We start from the raw sequence: 24,600 nt of genomic DNA, 5'->3' as shown, positions 1-24,600 counted from the left end.
TATATGAAAAACCCACTGTTAATATCATCCTCAACAGGTAAAAGCTGAGTTTTTCTATGGTCAAGAATAAGAAAGGAATGTCCACTCTTACCACTTTTATTCAATATATTACTTAAAGTCCTAACCATAACAATCAGACTATACAAAGAAATAAAATGTATCCAAACTGGCAAGGAAGATGTAAAACTTTCATTGTTTGCAGGTGACATAATACTCTATTTAGAAAGCCTGAAAAACTCCAAAAAACCTGCTGGAATTGATAAAGGAATTTAGTAAATTCACAGGATACAAAATCAATGTACAGAAATCTTTCATTTTTATACATCAATAATAAAGCAACAGAAAGATAAATCAAGGAATCAATCCCACTTACAATTGCACAAAAATCATGAAATACTTAGGAATAAACCTAATAGAAGAAAACTATAAATCACTGATGAAAGTAATTGACAATGACACAAAGAAATGGAAAAAATATTCCATGCTCATGGATTGGAAGAACAAATATTGTTACAATGGCTATACTACCCAATGCAATCTAGACATTTAATGCCATCACTATGAAAATACCAACCAATTTTTTCACAGAACTAGGAAAAATAATCCTAAATTTTTTGTGGAACCACAGAAGACCCTGCAGAACCAAAGGAATCCTGAAAACAAAACAAAACAAAAAACAAAACTGGAGGGGTCACAATTCCAGATTGCAAGCTATATTACAAAGCTGTAGTCATCAAGACCGTAGGCACTGGCAGAAAAACAGACACATAGATCAATGGAACAGAATAGAAAACCCATACAGAGGTAGAATTGGGGTACATAGTGTAGGAATAGGTTGAGCAGATAGAATAAGACAGAATCAAACTGATCTGTAACATGGAAAAGTTCCATGACAAGAGTCAAATAATTTCTGGTAGATATGGGTCCATACATATTGCATAGGATAAGAGCTAGAAGCCATCTCCCATTCAGAAATTTTATCTCAGTTTCAATCTCCGTATTTCCTTCCACCCAAACCTTTTTTACTATGTTCACAGGGGGTTCTGTTTATGATGAGAAAAATCTACATCTTCAACATTTCCTGTGTTTTTTCTACCTCCTTGCCTTAACTGATACTTGTTTCTCCAGAACAGCACTTTCCCCTCTCAAGTTGAGGCTGCTTATGTTCTCACACATCACTCAGAGTTAGGAGTCTCTAGGTGGATTATCTTCAAAAGAGAAGGTCTGCTTAGAAGCTTCATTTTCTTGCTCAGCAAATGGACCCTGGGCAAAAGCAGCTCTAATTTATCACTGAGTCCTTTGGAGTTGTAATTGATCCCCATTTCTTATCCTCGTAATTCCTTACTTTCCTGCCTAGGTCTTTGATATTATTAAGAAGATTTTGTAAGGTGTCTTCTAAAATTTTAAATTGCCTTTAGCAAAAAGGTTGTCCCAGATCACCCAATCCATTATTGCCAGAAGCAAAAATATTTCCTATTTTTAAACTGTTGAGAAAGTGAAAGTATTATTTACCCCATAATACAAAAAGAAGACTACAAAATCACAATTAAGAAATGCTTAACTAGGGGCACCTGGGTGGCTCAGTGGGTTAAAGCCTTCAGCTTAGGTCATGATCCCAGGGTCCTGGGATCGAGTCCTGCATCAGGCTCTCTGATCAGCAGGGAGCCTGCTTCCCTCTCTCTCTGCCTGCCTCTCTGCCTACTTGTGACCTGTGTCTCCATCAAATAAATAAGTAAAAACTTAAAAAAAAAAAAAAAGGAAATACTTAACTAAATATATACAAAACATGACCATGTCAGCTTCTTTAAATATTAAATTTAGTATTCATCAATATTTCATTTCACTTGAAAACAATTTGGAATTTAGATTTTTTTCTTCTACAGTAGCAGAATTCATATATATATATATATATATATATATATATATATATAATGGTTGCAGAGAAATCACTATCAAGCATGATTTAATGAATTACTTGGTGCTAAGTAATTTTGAATTTAGAAACAGAGTTATAAAATATTAATATATTTTATTTAACATTTATATTATTTATATTTAAGTAAGAAGATAGGTACATTTGAATTTTTTAAAATTTTGCTACACTGTGTAGTGGTGTTTCCAAAATAAGAGTGCCTAGGGTATAAGGATGTGGAGGGAGAGTGAAGAATGGGACAGAAAGAGCAAAGGCATGAAAATAAGAATAAATATGGTGATTCCAATGAGGAGTCAATAATGATTATGCAGGGAAGTTTGGAGGAGCAATGGGTAAGACTATGGATATTGTAGGGTAGGATCATGGAAGGAGATCCTCAAAAACATAATTTAGGTTTTGTTTGATAGTCATTGAAGAACTATCCAAAGTATTTCAGCCTACATTGTCTTTATTGATATATGAAAGTGAAATTTTAGGAGGAAAAACAGCTAACAATTATTGAGTACTTTCCCTGTTTCAGGGATGTGATACAGTGATGGTTAGGAGGGAACCTTTGAAGTTGGTTAGACTTGAGGTTGAGTCCTGGTTCTGGAATTTACCAGCTATAAGACATTGGGGAAATTACTTATTTTCCTGAGTCTCAGTTTCTTCATCTACAAAATTGTTATAATAACATATACTTCTCAAAGTTGTTGTATGAATCACATAGTTTGAAGAAGGGAGATCCTGTGAACAGAGAACAGTTAAGATAAGGTATTACAATTATTGATTCTAGACAAAAGTGATTACACCACTGGAATGGAGAAGGAGGAAAGACTGCAAAGGAAAAGTAAAGAAGCAGGACAGGTGACCGACTCCTTCAATTCACTCTCATTCATCTTGCAAGTTTCTTATTTCTGTTCATTTGACATAATCTGGGAAAATGAAATTATACTCAAGAATAGGGTCCCTCTCTGAACATTATCGATTGTTTATACATCTCCTTAGAGCTACAAATAACCATTTGTTCTCTCTGTTCATCATTTCAACATCCCTGCAACATATAATTCAACTCCCTTTCTTCAGTCAACTAAAAAATAAAACAAAACAAAAATCATTCACTTTCTTATACCATATTTTCAATTTTTTATTGTTTGCAATTTCTTCCTCCATTATTGAGTTTGCCAGTCAGGCCTCCTGAAAATTTTCACAGAGACAGGATTCACTATCATAACAAAAAGTAAAACTCATAAAGGAAGCCAGTCCTGCCATTTCTGGTCTTAGGGAAACTTGAAACTTTTCTTAAATTTTCTGTGCCATTGCTCACTTCTTCAGTGCCGGATTTCTGCTACCAGCTAACTTCAGAATGATCATTACATAATAGGAGTCTTAAAATGCGCAAGGCTTTGAAGGCATGGGCTCTGGATTCAACACAGAGTCTTCTTTCAAGGAAGATCTGTCTTCTTATTTGCATACATTTCTAAGCAGGAAGTTATATGCGCAGAACTTTCACTTTCTGTGGTAAAATGTCTTTCATTCTAATGCAATTTAATTCAATGCTCCCTTTTGTTTTTTCTTTCTTCTTTACCACTTCTTGGGGGTAGAACAGTCAAAAATAAATGTTTCAACAGATCTCGCGGTGCTATTCGAGATTCCCTATTAAAAAAAAAGAGAGAGAGAAAGAAAGAAAGAAAGAAATGATGCAAAGGAGCCTGTGTTTTCCAGGCTTTGGGGCTGGGACTGCAGTGTTCTGAGCTCACTGAAAGCAGTCAAAGGAGGAGGCGGGACTCGGGCGAGTTCCCCTTCCACCTACCCCCACCCTTCTCTTCCCACCTCTCTTCCACCTCTACCTCGATTCCAGTCTTTGCTGCAGCTGCTCTCTAGCCGTTTGCACGACCCAAACAACAGCGGCCTTTGTTCCCAGGATGGTGATCCGTGTGTATATTGCATCTTCCTCTGGTTCTACGGCGGTAAGAAGGGTGGGGAAACCGCCTTTGTTTTCCTACACACCTACCTCCTTTTGTCCCAGAACCGTTAAATTGCAGAAGTTCATCAGGGCAGCTGTTCCTTCAGAGGACACAAGCGTCTTCCGCGTCCTGCCCTTCTCTTTCTTTCCTTTGTTGCTTCGATTTCATTTTTCCGTGGAGTTTAGCTTTGTTTGCTTTATGATGTTAAGATCACATTTCTTCTTTGAAGGAAAAGAAAAGCTACTGAGTTTTGGTAGATGGGGAAAGGTGGTATATATATAGGGTCTTTAAGGTTAGTGGAAGAAGTAAAGTAAAATCACAGACTGGTGAGTTTCAGGAGTGGGAAATTTGACATTCGTGTTTTAGGTACTGAGACGAAGGACTGGCATGCCCTTCTGTAAGGATGTAAAACATGCGCCGGCTGATGACATTGAGTGGAGGCCTACCGAGGCATTGCGATTATTTTTGAGTGAGGCCGCTTTAATCAAAGAGTCATTTTGCCAGTGTGTAGGAGAGGTTGTTTAAACTCAGCCTAAAAAAAGTGTTAGAACTAGTTAGAATGGGAGGTGAAGTTGAGAACAATGGTGCAAAGTTGTGGGGTTTTTTAAAAAGCAATGTGACAAGGGACCTGTTTTTTCTTTCCATAGTGTCCCTTATTTTGACTTCTTTTTTTCCCACAAAGATTTGACTTCTAACAGTTTCTAACTGCTTCAAATATATTGAGAACTAAAAAGGGAACTAACAAGTAAGTGGCTTGTGTAGTGGTAGACTCCAGTTGCTGCTTCTTCAAATGCTAGGACAGTTCCTCCCTGGATTCATGTGCTTTTAATTTAGAATAACAATTCTTAAGCAACTGTGGGAAGCAATAGGATAAACTGGGATGTAACCTGACTGTATCTCCATGATAAATGAAAGTGCCTGTTTTTCACAACTCAACAAAGTTAACAGTAGCAAGAGTAGATAGAAGAGTTCTGGATGTAGGATGTAATAATTGCCTCCTCTTCTGAGCTTTAGAGCAGCAGCTATTCCATGTTTTTACTGTTGCTGTTTGTTTTGCTTATTTACCCCTAGGTGGGTTTGGGATAAAATTGAAGGTTATGTGAAATCACAAGAACCTTGAACTTTGAAATTTGTCTTCTCTAGACACTATGCGTGGATGTGTTTCGACAGTTCTCTGACAGAAAACTTGACATTTTTTTAGCAAGTTCAGGTTGAAAACATAAAATTTTCATATTGTCTTTGAACCTCACTTCATGAGCTTCTTGCTTTATTATTAACCACATATATTAATTTTGATATTTCGAAGTAATATTTGAGTTACTCCGAGTCTCAAATCCAATACAATAATTGTAAAATTTTAAAGACCAGCTTAATAACCTTACTTAAATTCCTTATTAGATTGAACAGATCAGGAAGTTAGTTTCATTTTGGGTGATATGCAGCTCCAATATTGCCATTTACTCTTTGCTTTCTTGCTCTTCTGCCCCTGCCCCAAAAGCAGATTAAAAAATAAACTCCTTTCATAATTTCTATTAAAGAATAATTGTACCTTTCTTTGTTAAGACTTAAGTTTCTAAGGGCCTTAAAAAAATGACTGCTGCCTCTTATTATGCACATTGTTAGACTGGGATTGCTGAAGACTATACAAATAGGAAATATTTATGCTACTTGTGTTTTGTTTCGATTTTTTTTCTTATCAGTAGAGATTTGTATATTGTTTTACTAATTATAGTTTTATGAGCCTGTTATCAAAATTATGCATAATGCCAAAATATTTTTTTTAAAGCATGGGTACTTTTAAATAGTGCTAAAACAGTATAAAGTGAGTATACTTCATTTATAACACAAATAGAGACTATTCAGTTTGCAAATACTAAGGTTTTTTCATTAAAATTGCTACCATATAGTTTTTAACACACAATTTAGAAATTTTGGGGCAAAAATCTTAACGGGAACACAATAATTGGTCAAAATGAGACAGTCCTATAAGTTACTAAGTGTAGGTCTCTGAAGAGCATTTAAAAGAAAGCTTTTGGTTTTGAATTTGTAATTTCTCACTGTTTTCTGATTCCTTCTAATGGTTGTTATAAATATAACCAATATTAGATGTTTTATCAGCTAGAGGAGAATATATGGTAAGTCCAAAACAACATTAACTTGTTCTGTTCTTATTTTAAGACTCCTTTTCCTTCATAGACTGATTAAAACAAAACAAAACAAAACAAAAAAACAGTTTTCAAGGTTTACTCAACTCTGCCCCAACACAGTTAGCACTTGCTTCTCAAAAGTTTAGAAATGAAAGCAAGTAGGTTGGTTTTGCAATGGTTTTCTTGCATCAAAAACTAACGACATACTGTATGGTGACTAATGTAACATAATAATAAAAAAGAAAGTAATAATAATAATAATAGGAACAATTAAGTGTATCAGGTACTATCTCACCTTTTCTTTACAATTTCTAGTCCTGTGAATTAAGTTTATGATTATCTCTATTTTTAAGATAAGGAAATACAGGTTCAGAAAGTTTAAACAACTTTCTCAAGGTCACATAACTAGAAAGCCACAGAACTTGAATCCAACACAAGCTGTTTAAATACAATAACATGTATTTAACCACCAAAAAATACATTGTCCCAGTGATGCATGTAGAGGAGGCATGAGAAGATAAATGTGAACATGAGAGGAGAGGTACAGAAATGACTATCCCCTATATGTGGAAGAATTACCTGAGCATATATACATACAGGGATTAGAAAAATGAGGAGCTGATGTGGAGGAGGGATAGCATGTCTAAAGTTGAATGTCAATAAGTGGGATAAATGACTCTTCACTCAAGACCATGGAGATAAAGAAGACATTCCCATTTGGAACTATTTTTTATAGGTCAAGGTAGAAGAAATTCAGACCCTAATACAGTTTCTTTTTATGGAAATCATTCAGCAGGAATGCAATTCCAAAGTTGTCTGACTATAGGAGGTGATTTCTGCCTGTTCAGAACTATTTGTGCATGTCTTGACCAACTGTAACACAGAAGTATATACCTTTTTTGTCAAGATTGTAATGCATTATACATTTATATTTAATGGAAAAGGAATAGAAAACATAGACCCTGTGTATCTTAATAAATTTCAATAACTTTTAACAAAAATCAGCATTGGGTTTTGATGAGAATTGCTAGAGTGATGATTGCTTGGAGAATTTTAACTGGTTTGGGAGGATTTTTTTCTTATACTTCTTTTCCCTGGACCCATAATAATCTCTGTTTTATGATCTCTATGTATTCTAGGTATGCTTGGTGTAGAAATGTTAAGATTGTGATACATAGATGGTTTCTGAGGGGTTTATTTATGAAATGACTTTTTAAAAATGATCTCTTTTATGACTGTTAAAACAAACTATTATCCAAGTAAGAAATGAAATACACATATTTTTTATGGCAGTGTTCAGTACACAACTTATAAAAACAAGTAAATAAATGCTTGTGATTGCCAAAGCATGAGTCACTAGTCACAGTATTTTTTTGATTTGGATAATATAGATGTGGAATAAAACACTACAGTTCTTTATTTATATGATTCTCACGTAATTGTATTTTAAGTGGCAGCATATTTTGCTGCTCTGAGTCTGCATTTATAATGAACATTGATTTGATGTATGATCTTTGTTATAGCTTTCAAGGTTTGTTTGGATGCTGTTTAAAGGTATTTACAAACTATTTATTTAAAAGAACAAAATCAGGAACTGTTCTTTGAATGTTTGGACATACTTTTTGGATACTCTAAACAGTGGAAAATGACAGCATTCTCTAGATTAATGCAGGAACTCAATATTAGTGCTTTCAACTTGGTGCCCTATATTCGATGACTGACTTCCTAAATTTCACAGCAACAATGGAAAAGTTTTTGGAATAATTTAGCCCAATTTAAAGATGCTTGGAAAACACAATTATCAGCAATGATGATTCTTGAGCACTTAAAAGTCAAATGGTTTTAGGGAAGAATGTATTTTGGGAATTTAGTATAAATTTAGGTTTATGATCTGGTAGAAGAGAAAGATAAAATGGATTCATCTCTAGCTCAAAGACTAGTTTCTCTACTGAGGAGGCATTTTGATCTATGTACCTTAAGGTCAGTTTTCCCCCTGGATTGGCCTGGGGGAAAAAAATAAATTGAAACCCCAGACACATTCAGGTCAAATGTTCTAATTCTCTGTAGTTAATCTCTAAATTCTTCTCTAAAATATACATTGCACTATCAAACATATATCTTTTTATAGTAATATTTTCTGGTACTTAATTGAATAATTAAGGCTGAATGTGATATTTCATCTCTTACTGATAAAATTAAACATATTGACAATTTGTCAGTGACTATGACCATCTGTTTGCTTTCAGTTCTGCTTTGTAGCCCACAAGAAAGCCTTTTACGCCTAGTACTTAATGACTTCCTCCAATCCAGATCAAAATTAAATGAAAGTATAATTAGAGAGAAGGGGCTGTTCATTTATGAAGACTGTTTTTATTAATATGAGAGGCAAAACTGACATTTTACACTTGGTTTAGCAGAATTCTAAGCAAAGGGATTATTTGCTAGTCTAGTCCCTCACATTTTGGCTTTATTAGGTTGTTTGAAGTTTTGCAGATTGCCAGAACATTAAGTAAAGTTTAAATATAAGTTAAAACATATCACAACAAATTCAAAGATTATATATTTAGAAGTATTCAGTGTCAGTGTTATTAGATTTTTTTTAAGGATTTTATTTATTTGATAGAGAGAGACACAGTGAGAGAGGGAACACAAGCAGGGGAGGGAGAGAGGGAGAAGCAAGCTTCCTGCTGAGCAGGGAGCCCAAAAGACATGGGTCCTGATCCCAGGACCCAAGGATCATGACCTGAGCTGAAGGCAGATGCTTAATGACTAAGCCGCCCCGGCGCCCCAGAGCTTTTTGTTTCATTACTCATTCATTAACATGACTAATCAAGATTTGACTCTATTAATAGTAAAAGCTAACATTTATTTATGCAACATATATATATCAGACACTGTGCCCAGTGCTTTACATACATTATCTTAATTAGTTTTATCTTTATAATAACACTAATAAGTACTATTATTTAGATCTATTTCAGAAAATTGGAGAGAGTATCTCTAAGACCCAGAAACATTAGGTATATTGGTCAAGATCAATATAAATACTATTACTAGATCTATTTCATGAAATTGGAGTATTTTTAAGACCCAGAAACATTAGGTATATTGCTCAAGATCAAAGAGTTACAAATGACAGAACTGAGATTAGAACCCAAGTTGTTTTGGGGGTGCCTGAGTGGCGCAGTTGGTTAAGCATCCAACTCTTGGCATTAGCTCAGGTTTTGATCTCAGGGTTGTGAGTTCAAGTTCCATGTTGGGTTCTACATGGAGCATGGAGCCTGCTTAAAAGAAGAAGAAAAAAAAAAAAGAACACAAGTTGTTCTGACTCCAGAACCCACTCCTAAACACCATGTTATTTACACATTCACTTAGTGTATAGGTATTAGACAAAAATTATGTCAATAGTGCATTAAAATCTTGTCATGTGACTACGGGTCTATAGTTGCCATTTAAGACTGGATGATGCCTGAAAAGGAAGAAAAAGACTGAATGATGCCTAACCAGGTAAATGTGTGTTCATCCATACTCTTTACATGAGAGTTAGGTGAGATGGTGGAAAGTAAGGAGGTTGGTTAGTAGCATCAATTTCAGATATATTTTAGTTCTTTTTTTTTGTTGCTAATAAAATTGCCTAACTAAGGGCAGATTTTTAAATAGCATTTGTGCCATGTATTGAACCCTTATGATTTTGATTCTCTTCCCTGAAAAAGTATTTTCATGTTGCTATAGGCCAACATAATTCAAATTAAAATTCAAATTCTTTGGGGGTAAATACCTAGTAGTGCAATTGCTGGGTCCTGGGTAGCTCTATTTTTAACTTCTTGAGAAAACTCCATACTGTTTTCTAGAGCGCTGTATGAGCTAGCATTCCTACCAACAGTGTGAGAGGGCTCCCTCTTCTCTGCTTCCCCGCCAACATTTGTTGTTTCCTAACTTCTTAATTTTAGCCATTCAGACTGGTGTGAGGTGGTATCTCATTGTGGTTTTGATCTGTATATCACTGATGCCAAGGGATAAGGAGCATTTTTTTCATGTTATCTGTTGGCCATTTGTATGTCATCTTTGGAGAAACATCTATTCATGTCTTTTGCCCATTTCTTAACTGATTATTTGTTTTTTCGGTGTTGAGTTTGCTAAGTTCTTTATAGATCTTGGATACCAGCCCTTTATCAGATATACCATTTGCAAACATCTTCTCCCATTCCTTAGGTTACCTTTTAGTTTTGTCGAATGTTCCCTTTGTTGTGCAGAAGCTTTTTATCTTGGTGAAATCCAAATAGGTCATTTTTTGCTTGCCTCTGGAAACATGTCATTTTGCTTGCCTCTGGAGACGTGTTTAATGAGAAGTTGCTCTGGCTGAGGTGGAAGAAGATGCTGCCTGTGTTCTCCGCTAGGATTTTGATAGATTCCTGCCTCACATTTAGGTCTTTCATCCATTTTGAGCTTATCTTTGTATATGGTGTGAGAAAATGGTCCAGTTTCATTATTCTACATGGGCTGTCCAATTTTCCCAAAACCATTTATTGAAGTGACTGTCCTTTTTCCATTGGATATTCTTTCCTGCTTTGTTAAAGATTAGTTGAGTTGACCATAGAGTTGAGGATCCATTTCTAGGATCTCTATTCTCTTCCATTAATCTGTGTGTCTGTTTTTGTTCCAATACCATAATGTCTTGATGATTACAGCTTTGTAATAATAGCTTGAAGTCTAGCATAGTGATGCCACCAGCTTTGGTTTTCTTTTTCAACATTTTTATTTTCTGGTTCCATACAAATTTTAGGATTATTTGGCAACTTTCATTCCATATGATTAACAGAGTGCCTTTATTCTGTTTAAAAGCATATGATAAAAAAAAAGACAGATGGCATGTCATTGTATAAAACAGGATTAAGCTTTTTTCTAAATATTTTTAAATCTATAATAATTGTCTCTACTGCAATAATTGTTTTAAGTCACACAAGGTGGGTTTCTGTACATAAAAGAACAGATTTTGAGGCTACATCAGTGTTTCTACAGTTTATGTCTTAGCTTTTCTCCTCTCAGTATGATGAACCTGTCAGGATACAGCAAATGTTAACAAGGATGCAGAGAAAGGGGAACCCTCTTATACTATTGGTGGGAATGCAAGCTGGTACAGCAGCTCTGGAATACAGTATGGAGGTTCCTCAAGAAGTTAAAAATATAAATACCCTATAATGCAGCAATTGCACTGCTAGATATTTACCCAAAGAATATAAAAATACTAATTCAAAGAGATATCTGTACTCCAATGCTTACAGCAGCATTATCACCACTAGCTAAATTATGGAAAATTCAATGGAGATAACAATTTACCTACCTTCTTTCTCTACCAGATCATGAACTTCTTACTGTCCAGAATATGCTTATACATGGTAAGTTTCCAAATAAATATTTGTTGATGCATGAATGGATGGCATGTTTAAATTCATGTTCAAACATGTCATTCAAATGGAGTTCTGCAGTTGCTAGTGGGAAATGTGTGGCTAGAACTTGGGGAAGGTGGTGCTGGAGAATATATTTTGGAGTCATTCAGAAATAAGTACTTGAAACCAAAGGAAAAAATGAGCTCATTTGAAGGGAGGAATTATAGAGTGAAATGAGAAGAAGGCTAAGAACAAGGACAGGATATTAGTGGATGTTCACATTTAGGATTGGGTGAAAGGAAGCAGGTGCAGCAGATAACAGGAGGATTCATTAAGAGAGATCAGAGTGGCTTCCTTTAGTAGAAACCAGAGTACTGATTTAGAAAGGCTGTTGAATTCAAAATAAGGAAATCATTAGTGATCTTGGCAATAGCAGTTTCAGTGGAATGCTGAGGACAGAAACCTGATTAAAAAGTCTAAAGAAATGCATTATATATTGAAGAAGAGGTGAGTAGGTAGGCTAAGATTTGAGTAGTTTGATAAAAAGAAAAAAAAAGTTGAAAAGAATTAAGTAACATTATCTTAGAGCTATTAAAATGGAACAAAACTAAGTGAACTGGAATTTTGCCTTAAAAAATCCTATTTGTCAGTTTTCCCAGCCTATATTTATCAGAACATTGTTGTTTTATTTCATTGTAGAATCAACTTTAAACTAACTCAATTATTAGTGGCTAAAATATTCAAGAATTAGTATTTTAGAAATTATGAAGTATTTTACAATTTTATAGAAATTATAGAAGTATTTTAGAAAGTATAATTAGAAATTAGAGAAAAATGAATATTTGTAATTAGAAAACAATGAAACCAAATAAACATTTTTATATTATTTGTTGAAATGTCCACTGAACATTTTCTTATCAGGACAGATACAAATTACTTCAGAAAGTATTGTCTTTAAAGTATAAAAGTCTTTGCTAATTTCAGTTACCATATAAAGTCTGTGTTGACTATGTAGTAAAATGTCTTTATTTTTAGCTGTAAATTTAAATTACCCTTGTAAGAGAATAGTCAGGAAAGTCAAAGTTCTTACAGAAATTATGAAGAATAGCTGGACAACTTACCTTACTCTAAACTTCAGTAAAAACTAGCTTGACTCTTCAGAAAATATTATTCTCTATGCTCTAACTTCTATGAGATGGATTATTTTAGTCAAAAGAAAGTACAATTTATCTTTTTTTTTTTTTTTCAATTTATTCTTCTACATTTAGTCCTCCACCTCCTAATCTTAACCTAGTTTCCAAAATTTCTGGGCTGACTTGGGATCTGGTGAAAGCAACTCAATAAAAAAGACAAAGATAAATGGGAAGAAATTAGAAATTTGAGGCTCCATATAAATTAAATTATTAAATTCAACTTCAGAGAGTTTATAGAACTCTGGTTTAGTACTTCTACATTGAGCAAACTTAATACATACAATACACATACTATATAAAAATTTGGCAGAGATACTCAAGTGCTGAGTCTTAGGATGGATAGGCCCTGCCAATTCTGGATCTATAGGCTATACTGAGCATTCCCTTCTTTTATCCCAATGTTCATTCATTCATTCAGAAAATATTTATTGTTATTCATTGAGCTAGATTCTAGACCCAGGTCCTCAAGAGTGAAAAGAGCCAGGAATAATCCTCAGCCTCTTCCCTGAGCCAGAATAAGGGAGGACATATAGAGCTGTCAATTTTAGTGACCAAATTGTTTTACAAATAACAAGGTATATGTGAGGGGCTTGAAAGTGGAAGTACTTTAGGGACTATTTGTGTGCAAGTTGGTATGCTGTCTCACAAGAATTAGCATTCTCTTACCTCCAAAAAATGCCCCAAAGTATTTTGTCTATGTCTTCCAGTTGCCCTGACAATGATCTTCACCTTGAATCACTATTCTGAAAACAGTGATAGTTTAATATTGAATTTAACTTTTCCTCCTTTTTCCTGCCATTGCACTTATATTTATACATTTTGCACTGGTACTATTATACGGTTTTGATTAAAGTCAAATGTAGCAACAATGACAAGTTAAGGATTTGTGGTTTTATTGCCTATTTCTATCAGTTACCTTGGGATTCTCGAACAAAGCATGCTAGACCTCTATTTTATTACCTCAAAATGTCTTTTAGTCCACTCAATAATCCCTTCACTTTGGAGTCACCCCAGCTTTGATCTTTTGTGTAAATAATTATGCTTTACAAAAATCTAAGGTGTATTCATTAATTCCTTTATTTATAACACCTCAACCATCTTATTTTTGTCTCTCCCTTTGTGTTCTCTCTGGCTCTTTCCTTCTTTTCCAAGGATTATAGGATTTCCAACTATATATATTTCGTGAGACTTGTGATTTATTGACTTTAAATTAATCTCAAAATCAGCAGTTTATGCACTATGAAATCAGTAATTTGCTAAAGTCTAAGTATTAGTCATCGTTCATTTATGATAGATGACAGTATTAATAATGAAGAGAATCATATGCCATGACTAATGTAAGACCAAATGTAATGCCTTTAAAAGATTTTATTTCCATGGGTGCCTGGTTGGCTCAGTCAGTTAAGCATCTAAATCTTGATTTCAGCTCAGGTCATGATCTCAGGGTTTTGAGATTAAGCCCCAGGTAGGGCTTTGGGTTAGGCATGGAGCCTGCTTAAGATTCACTCTCTTCCTTGCTCTGTGACCCTCCCCATTTCTCCCTCTATAAAAACAAAACAAACCAAAACACACACACACTCTGTCTCTCACTCACACTGGGGCACCTGGATGGTGTGGCTGGTTAAGCACCTGACTCTTTGTTATGCCCGAGGTTTCGCATCCGAGAGACCACCAAGGAGCCAAGCACCGATGCAATCACTTGAGGGTTTATTTGACAAGCTTAAGCTTGGGCCCAAGTATACCCGACACAGCAGAGTAGGGACTTGGACCCCAAACCAGATTACAGAGTTTTTCAAGGCAGAGTAGGGGTAGACTCGACAGTGGGGGAGGACAAAGGGGATTATGGATGATGTAAATCTCCAGGGATTTTTGGAAGCAAGGTCTCCAGGACCTTGAAGGGCTAGCTATTGTTGGGAGAAAGGTTATTTATTACCAATAATAAAAATCTTCTCGTGAGACCCTTTAGATGTATATCAGTGGGCCATATGCTTGGGAATGATTCTTGACACTATCTTGGAGGTTTAGAGATAAAGTTTCCTCAAGGAATTGTTAAAGTAGACTTACAGGATTCTGGTCGGACCTGTCGGGGTGGGGGGTTGGTCAGGCTAGGATTGTCCTTAGCAAAACCTCAAAGTGAGGGCAGTTGAGTTCCCAGGGGAGAGCCACTCTGTCTGTTTCAAGAGCTTGTCAGTAGGTAAGGAATTTTAATGATTTTCTTCTGCCTCTGTTTCCCACATCAGCTAAACTTGAGGTGGGATGGCCTTAATTTTCTCGGCCTCCACATCTTGGCTTTGGCTCAGGTCTTGATCTCAGGGTCCTGGTACTTAGCCCTGTATCCAGTACCATGATCCGTGCAGAGTCAGCTTAAGATGCTCTCTCCCAGGATGACTGGGTGGCTCAGTTAGTCAAGCATCTCCTTCAGCTCAGGTCATGATCCGGGAGTCCCAAGGAGCCCTGTATGGGCTTCCTGCTTAGTGGGGAGTCTGCTTCTCCCTCTGCTCCTCCCCTATTCAGACTTTCTCTTTCAAATAAATAAAATCTTTAAAAAAGAAAGAAAGAAAAGATAATCTCCCTCTCCCTCTGTCCCTCCTGGCCCCACATTCTCTCTCTCTGGAAATATAAATCTTTTAAAAAAAGGTTTAATTTCCAGAAAAAAATTATTCTGTCATGAAATTATTACACTGCTTGCTGAGGTAGAGAAAACACAACTGTTTTAGAACCCTTTATGGAAGGCTGTGACTTTTTTATTAAAGATTTTATTTATTTGAAAGAGAGAAAGCAAGAGACAGATTTCCAGCAGAGGGGTAGGGGCAGAGGAAGAAGGAAAAGTACACTTCCTGCTGAACAGGCAGCCTGATAGGAGATTGGACCCTGGGATCATGACCTGAGCTAAAGGCAAATGCTTAACAGACTGAGCCATCCAGGCGCCCCAAGGTTGTGACTTTTAATGTTGTTTAATAGTAACTTGTTTGGAATCCTTTGCACCTTTAGTGTACTAATCAGTCAGCAAGTGTTGGATTGGGGAGTAAAGGGTAACAGCTTAGAATATTGGGTTAATCTCTGTTTTTTTCCCCATTGTAAAATAGAAGTAATGACCTTATCCCTACTTCCCATGAATGTTAGTAAGATTTTTAAAAATATGATTAATAGCAAGTACTTTGATTTCCTTTGAAAAAAATAATTTTTTATTAGCAGCCCAAAATAATTTGTTAAAACTGTTAATACAGAATGGCCTTTCTGTTTTTCTTTTATAACTTAGAATTGTATGTTTGTTTTTACTAGTTCAAAATTAGATTTCAAGAAAATGTTAGCTCCTTGTTTTATTTTGAAATCCTGATATTGGCACAGAAGAGAATCCTACCTCTTATTGTTTTTCGTTGAAAAATGAACTCCTGTTTTAAGAAGAAATATTGTAGACTTTTCTGTCCTCACTGTTTCTCTCCTTTTTTCTCTTTCTCTCTCCCTCTTTCCCCCTTTCTCTGGTTCTTTTCTATGGCCTCATAAGAATGCACAGTGATTTGCAGTTTGTGGAACATGGTATATAATACCAAAGTTGTGTTCCAGAGAAGTTGTATTTTAAGCAAGGAAAAGAGTACTAAGAAAAGGTCATACAGGACTTTCAACTCTAGAAAATAGGCTAATAATGCTGCTTGTTACTTTGACGTTTCCAAATTAGAGTTGTCACATATAAAGACTTTCATATATCTATTATTGTGTTCTGGAAAGAGAATCCCATGCTATTGAAAATGATCACATTTTTTTCATTAATAATCTTTCTTTTTTTGGGGATGATTTCCTCCCCACCCTCCATTTCTTCTGAATCTCTTAGTACCTCTTATACTTAAGTGTAAAATATTTAAAAATCTGGTCTAGTATTTTTCAGCTATTTCAGGCAAATTTGCAGTAGGTTCCAGTCTCAAGACCATCCTAAATCATAAACAAATTTCATTAATCCCAATTATATATACTCCAAATATGACTTCTTTAAAATATATTTATGAATCAGGAAGACGAGCTAAAGCACAGGTTATGTGCTTAAACCAAAACCACATAGTTGGAAGCAAGACCGAGAGTTAATCAAGTATAGATATTAGAAGGCATTATTTCAGTTCATAATTAATCTGTGACAATCTGAGATTAAGATGTTTTATATTTATTAACTTCATTTTTACAAAAAGCTTATTTTGTATCTACCTTACGATCCCACTGTATTTTCCTTAAACTCCACTTTTTTTACGTAGTATTATAAAAGTACCCTTAATTATCTTTTGTTCAGTCCTTTTTTTTTGTAGTGGTCTTTTTTCCTTCTTTTTCTTCAACTCTGGGATTAAAAACACAGATTTTTTTTTCTACGTAATTAGAGAAACCATACAGAGATGTTATTATAGTTTCTTCTTAGAGATTGCTGATTTAAAGCTGATGGAACTTCAGTCTTTTCTAAAGAAAACAATGGATCAGATAATGACCTGATCAATGATATGCAAAGTTAAGTAAAGCTGACTTCCTCATAAAAGCCCTGTACAAGTAGAGCCTATATTTCACTCAACACCCAGGCCTTTTTTTTTTTAAGACTTTTGAGCGTGAGATAAGTTCTGTAACTCCCCAATACCAATTCCATTAATTCTATATGATTAAGATTAAGGTGTTAGGGTACGGAGTCGACCACCCCTCAATTAGACAGAGAACACTCTCAATAATGCAAGTCACACAGCGAGGTTTATTTCCAGCTAGCTGGGGTGCAAGTATCTGCCCGGCACAGCGGGTTTCAACAAGGACCCCGAGCACTCAAAGCCAAGGGTTTATATAGCATTTTCAAGGCACTTTTTCATAGCTACATACATATCTTGCACCCCACTTTGACAGTTTAACTTTGTTTAACTTTTTGCCACCCCGGCGTTACCCTGGCGGTTAAGTGAGATTTAGGTTTAGAAGAAATTTAACTTTATTTACATTTCCTTCTGCCTCAGCCTCCTTCAGTTTTATGGTGGGGAGGGCGACCTTAGGCCTTGAGGAACTGAGCCATTTGTCTCTGGAAATTGGGCCATTGAAAAGATAGCCTTTTTGTTGTAAATCACCAGGACATTTGCAAACCAAGGGAGACTCCCGTCTTGCAGGATTGTGATCTCTGCAAGTTAACTATTTGTTTTTCTTTAACATCTGGTCCCTGTGGCGCCCTGGTGGCATATGATTAAGTTGTTTTTTATTAGGTTTTAGCTAGTTTCTCTTATCTCAAGTCACTACACCTTGTGGGCTGGTTAGGGACGCTCAGTAAAATGGCTTACAGGCCTTCAGGATGGCCATTCTTATGCTAACCCACTCTTACAAAGGAAATACAATGATCCTATTTGGACTGTTAGCCAGGTATGGGTCACTACAAATTATACTGTGAATAAATTCAAGTCCTCAGAAAAAGAAATGGTGTGCCTTAACCTAAGTGTGGGTAGTGAATTATTTTTTTCTGCAAAAAATGATTTTTTTTTAAATTAGGACTTTGTCAGATTTTTGGAAACCTAAATTCAGCCCAAGGTTCTTTTGGGTATTCTTTGGTGAATCCTTTGGATTTCCAAACATTAGCTGAATTTTTGCTTCTAGGAAAGCTTTTTCTTTTCTTTTCTTTCTTTTTCTTTTTTTCTTTTTTTTTTTTTTCCATTATGAATGGGGTTATGTTGAAAAGGTTTAACTTGAGAAGTAAGAGGTCATGACTTAGGAATCTCCACATCCATTAGAAGTTTATACATTTCCAGTAACACCTTGTGCATATTTTTATATCATTGCATATTTCATTATAATGCCCTGCTATTCCCTGGGTTCAGGGAGTTTGCTTTGTTTATCTCTGTTGTGTTCTCAGACTATATCACAGGGCCCAGTCACCAGAATGTATGTAATAAATAGATTCTTATGGGATCAATGGATGTTTGAATGAATGCATGCATGAATACATCACTTAATTTATCCCAAACAATAGTGTCTGTGGAATCATGGATTTAATATACTAATTATCTATTTTTTCCATTAAACATTAGTATAAAAACGTACAGTTAAATAAACATTTCCATTCATGTATTAAAACCCATCTTGTTCCAATCAGTAGAAAGTGTGGTACTAGTACTACTCTTGGCCAGATAACTGAGTTTACTACTTCCTAAATGTGCCAACTTTGGTCTCACTTCTGTGACTTTGCTCCCCATGTTCCCTCTACCTGAATTATCCTTCTCCACTCATTTCACAGGCTTTGGGCTTACCCATTTGTTACCCCTTTTCACAAATGAAGTCTTTCCTGGATATTAAAGTAAGGTAGTTCTCTGTACACCTGATCTCCTTTAGCACACACTGCCTATGTGTTTCACGAGGGATGCTCATCATATAGTCTATTGCCTTTTTATGGCTATGTTCTGATCACTCCATTAAACTCTCTGAAGATAAGAACTGTGTTATATGTCTTCAATCCCTAGCCCATAAGAGATATTTAGTAAATGCTTGTTGATTAGTTACTTTACTTTCATGAATAATGTTGCTACCTTAATACAGTAAGCAACATTAGTGTAAGATTTTTTTGTGGAAGATATTGTATGTATTGACAAAGCCTAATTCTAGACTCATAGAATCTTTTAAGTAAACTGGACCTATGGCCACTCTGTCTAACATTTTATTCAAGGCAAACATCTTTTTTTTTTAACAGCCTTTTATTTTTATTTTATTTTTTGAAAGATTTTATTTATTTATTTGACAGAGAGACAGCATGCACAAGCAGGGGGAGCAGCAGGCAGGGGCGAGGGAGAAGCAGACTCCCCCCACCCGTCCCTATGCGTGGCTTGATCCCAGGATCCTGGGATCATGACTTGAGCTGAAGGCAGGCCAACTGAGCCAGTCAGGTGCCCCTATAGCCTTTTTAAATATTTCCTTCTCCACTGATAACTTAACATAGTAATTCTTCAAATATTGTTTCATTGTTAAACAACTCTGGTTAACTTCTACTACTAACCAGTAACTATTCATAACTACTATTATTAACTAATAAGTTAATAAATGCAACTTCTACTAATTATTCAAATGTGTTGGTTTAGGGGTGCCTGGGAAGCTCATTCTGCTAAGTATCTGCCTTTGGCTCAGGTTGTGATCCTGAGGATCCAGTTCTGCATAGAGCACTCTGCTCAGCAGGGAATCTGCCTCTCCCCCGACCCTCCCTCCCCTGCTGGTGCTCTTGCTCACTCTCTCTCAAATGAATAAATAAAAAAATCTTTATTAAAAATAGTTTTTATTAGACAATTCCAGTTATTAAAAGTAATTTTAGGGGCACCTGGGTGACTCCACTGGCTAAGCATCTGCCTTTGGCTTGGGTCATGAACCCAGTGTCCTGGAATAGAGCCCCACATCATGCACCCGGCTCAGCAGGGAGCCTGCTTCTCCATCTGCTCCTCCCCCCTACTCATTCTCTCTCAAATACATATTTTTTAAAAGTAATTTTAAATTAAGTCAAATTATGGTTCATTTGAACTTCTACCTGTGGTCTGAATTTTTTTTTTAATTTGGAACTAAATCATCTCTTTGATATTAGATCCCTTTACCTAAGGTAAGACCCACATCATGACTTTTTGCAGTTTTTTGAAAATAGTTTTTGAATATCTGTCTGCAGACTGATTGTTCTTAGTTCTTTCAAATATTCCATATAATGCATATATTTTGTCTTTTACTAGCCTGACTGTGAGTTTCTAATTTAAGTCTCGCTAATTATCTTTAAAGTTTTTAATCCCGAAACCTTGGTGTAAGTATTCAGTGTAGTTTGGGATATATATGCTTATATTTCTGAGAAATTTAATGAATTTTAATAAAGGTATATTAAGACGAATGATGTGTTCAGGTTGTCCCTTTGACTGAGAGAGACTCTGATGGCAACAACACTTGGAATAAATGTGACAGAGGTAAGAGCTGTGCTTAAGTTTTATAATTAAGTAGAAAAGTAATTTTCAAATCTCCTTTTTTCTATTAGGGCAAATTGAAGAGGGTTATTTTTATGATCATTTGACTACACTGGCTACATTTATTGGGTGAATTAGCATAGATGAATGCCTGCATACAATCACATTGGATTAACTATTAGTGTTAAGGCCAACTGTGGTAGACAGAGTAATGGCCTCCCAAAGATAGCCACATCCTAATCTTTGGAACCTGTAACTATATTACCTAACATGGCAAAAAGGACTTTGCAGATGTGATTAAAGATTTTGAGATGGGAGAATATCTTGGATTATCCAGAAGGGACTGATGTCATCACAGAGTTTGTTATAAGTGAAAGATAGAGACAGGACAATCAGTGTCAGATTGACATGAGAACAAGTTGACAGACATTTATGGATTAAAGGTGGAGAAATGGGCCATGAACCAAGGAATGCAGACAGCTTCTAGAAGCTGGAAAGAGAGACAAAATTGATTCTCTCCTATAGTCTCCAGAAGAGAACACAGCCTTCCCAACACTTTGATTATAGCCCACTGAGACATGTTGGACTTCTGACTTCTAGAAATTTAAGGTAACAAGTATCTGTTAGTTTAAGCCATTAAATTTGTGGTGATTTGTTACAGAAGTGAATAAACCAATGTTTAAATTGAATAGTCCAGTTTCCCTTGATACAGTATAGAGAATTGAAAATAGGAGGTTCCAGAATATTGTCAGTAATGGAGGAGTAGAGTGAGATTTCTATATGGAACAATTGAGCATTTTTCCAATGATCTGGTCATTTGGTCATTGTCTGTATGGAACTATGATCAGAGCCCTGAACTACCTAATCTGGCACCACAAGAATTGTGCCTGCCTACCTGATTGTTTTGTTGAGAAAGACATATGACAGTGAACAGAGTCAGCATGTTATAGATTGTCAATATAACTTAAACTCCATATAAAACTTTCTGACTATATAATCTACAGAGTTATGGAAAGAGCTTGGCAGAAGGAGCCAAATGCAGGTCTATTTTAAAGTTCAATCCCCAAATTTTTCTTCCTCAGAGAGATTTTAAGCAAGTTTCCCTGCTTTTATCTGCCTAAGATCTTTATGACTAAGCAAATGGGTCATATTTCTTATATTAAAGACAATTAACGTATAATATAATTCTTATTAGTTCTTCTCAAAGCTTCATGAAGATGACAAACAATAGAATGTTTAATTCATATGAAGGTTGCTAAGCATTTGTGAATGGCAGAAACCTAAGATATGATAATATTAAATGACTAGTCTTGGAATTCTTAAAGAAGTGGTAGCAGAGTGAGGATTAGAATTTTATTGGCTTCAATTAGTATTTTTAGATTGCTCTATGTTTCACTATAATAAGGACATCTATTCTAGTTGGCAATTTATGTCATTCATGTTAATAACTTTTAATATCTTGTTTAAAATTATTTCACACATAAAAGTGAGTTTTAGAAGGATGAAAAGACTTGATCAAGGTCATAGAGCTCACCAGTGAGGTCACTGAGAGAACATATGTGGTTTTAATCAGGCTGCTGATGTCAAAATTAAGCTTCATAATTCAGATGTAATATCCATAATTTTTTTTAAATCTATAGAGGTAAAAATATTTTGGGGGTGAGATGGGATGAAGGAGGGATAGGAATTATCTGGTTTATGTAGAATTTTTCATTTGTAATACTTGAACTCACTAGATAATTACCAGCCATCTTTTAAATGTTGGTATATAAGCTTTTACTCTGCATCTTAGTCTACTGCTGACAGTCTTAAAGCTAGAATTTAACAATCTTTTTTTACTATGAAAATGTTTTGCTCTGTTGAAAATATTCAACTCAAATATTTCTTTATATTTTTATTATTACTATATGTCTGTTAATTTTTTTAATTTTAAATTACATTGATACTCTGTTTTAACAATGTGTAAATGAGAGAGAAGGAGAGAGAGAGAGAAGGTTGAGAATGGATTATTTATTTCACCAGAATCCCAGGATCACACAGAAAACCAGAAACAACTCAAGGGGGCTATATTACCATGAGCAAGTCATCCTTGGTTTAGTGGATGAAACATGAATGTATTTGAATTCGGTTTTCTTCCTGAGGTAGGCTGGATCTAGCCCTCAAAGATATCAAGTCTTAATCTCTGGAACCTGATAATATTGCCTCATATGGCAAAAGGGGTTTTGCTGGTATGATTAAATTTATGATCTTGAGATGGGGAGATTATCTTAAGTTATCTAAGTAGGACCTAATTGTAATTACAAGGATCCTTATAAGAGGAAAGCAAAGGAATATTTGATGACAGAAGGGGAAATAGGAGATATAATGATGGAAATAATAGGTTAGAGTGCTACAAGGAAGGGATCACAAGCCAAGAAGTGCAGGTAGCCTCTAGAAACTATAAGAGGCCAGGGAAATCAATTACATCTAGAACCCTCAGAAGGAACTAGCCTTACCATTATCTTAATTTTAGCCCAATTAGGCTAATTTCAAATTCTGACCTCCAGAGTTGTAGGTGAATAAATCTGTGTTGATTGAAGCCACTAACTTTGTAATTATGTGTTATTGTGACAATAGGAAACCAATATAATTCCCTGCTCTGTCATTGTTAAATCATATATTTTTGACTAATTCGTTCAATTCTGTGACTACTTTAGTTTCTTTTAGGTAATGTTGGATTTAATAGTGCCTGTATTATAGCTCTCTCAAGCCTGTCATGAGGAACTGTGTAAAGTTGTACCTGAAATAAATGTTTTGGGCTTTTCACTACAATGATATCATTGTGAAAGATGGAGGGCCAAAGCCAAATGTTGAATAATTGCTTGTTAGACTCCCAAACCAGTTAAAAATGTGGTGCAATTTTTTTAGGTATCGTGGCTTTAAAACTGCTACATTTTATTCTGATCTGAAGCAGATCGCTAGAGTCATTGTTAAAGCAATTAACTAGTCTCTCATTAAGAGTTCCACTTTATTTTTCTACTTAAAAACAAGGAAAATATTTTCTTATTTACATTTCTTACATTTCTTACCACCATATGTCCTCACTCTGCTAGATTTATTTTAGAACATGGAAAACCTGCCTTATTGCTTGCAAAACCCTTGGGGCTTGAGTCTATGTGAAGAGTGCACAAAAATTCTTGAACAGACTATCAGATGGAACTGTTGACATCTCTCAAGCATAAAGGGAACCAAGTTTTACTTTTGCTTTACAAAGGACTTTTTTTTTTTTTTACTTGCTGTCGTTGTTAAGTCTTAAAGTCACAATAATTCATTTGCTTCTTAAAAGGAATAGTCTTTAAATCTCAAATGCTCTTTAAATCATGGAATTAAAAATAAATTGTCATTTTCCCCAGCTCTTATAAGCTGGTATGCTGTTAAATAACCTAAACCAGGAGTGGTTTAGTACAATAAACTAACGTCTGGAATGTTAACTCACAGATAACATACTTCACTAATTTCTTGGATTTATGCACTCTAATTTACAGAAATATTACAAAATAAATTGTGACCATGTAGCTTCATTCTTTTATATATTTTATCAAGCAGGTAATTTTAGATACTAGGGCTCTAGAAAATATGTTTACAGTGATTGCCTATGAATACGTATTTACTTTCCTAGTGGTAGTTATTACTATGTTTACAAGAACAGTCCATTTTGAACTATAGTATATAGTCAACCCATTTTACTTTGTTTATGTTTTTTGGATATATAAGTCTAAAATCTTTTGTTCAGCAAAATGACATTAAGTGTGACACATGAGCTATAACTTATAAGTTACATATAGGACTTACGGGTTTTGAGATTCACTATTATCGAATTTTGGGAATCCTGAGTGTCTGGATGAAAGGGAGGTCTGCTTTTGAAAAGAACATAGATAATCTGGTAACTCTTATTTTTTAAAAGATACTATTTACTTATTTGAGAGAGAGAGAGCACAAGGTGGGGGCAGATGGAGAGGGAGGAGGAGACTCACTGCTGAGCAGGAAGCCAGAAGATGTGCTCAATCCCAGGATCCTGGGGTTGTGACCTGAGATGAAG

General features: G+C 35.3%; 1 protein-coding gene across 2 annotated transcripts in view; it reads left to right on the top strand.

Moving 5' to 3' along the window:
- Positions 1 to 3,592: 3,592 nt before the first annotated feature.
- Positions 3,593 to 24,600, top strand: part of LOC111160930 (SH3 domain binding glutamate rich protein like) — a 104,932-nt gene continuing 83,924 nt past the window's right edge. Inside the window, exons 1-2 of one of the 2 annotated variants that reach the window (XM_022524328.1) lie at positions 3,609 to 3,882; positions 11,384 to 11,422. In XM_022524328.1, coding sequence (XP_022380036.1) covers positions 3,838 to 3,882; positions 11,384 to 11,422 — 84 coding nt within the window. In that variant the 5' untranslated portion in view covers positions 3,609 to 3,837. Of the gene's footprint in view, positions 3,883 to 11,383; positions 11,423 to 24,600 lie in introns of both variants that reach the window. The other variant, XM_022524329.1, reaches the window with a different exon arrangement.

The sequence above is a fragment of the Enhydra lutris genome, unplaced genomic scaffold, assembly GCF_002288905.1.
Source record: "Enhydra lutris kenyoni isolate GAN:26980312 unplaced genomic scaffold, ASM228890v2 scaffoldscaffold79, whole genome shotgun sequence".
Taxonomy (NCBI): Eukaryota; Metazoa; Chordata; class Mammalia; order Carnivora; family Mustelidae; genus Enhydra; species Enhydra lutris.
Note: the sequence above shows the minus strand (reverse complement) of the source record. Positions and strands in the feature narration are given on the sequence as shown.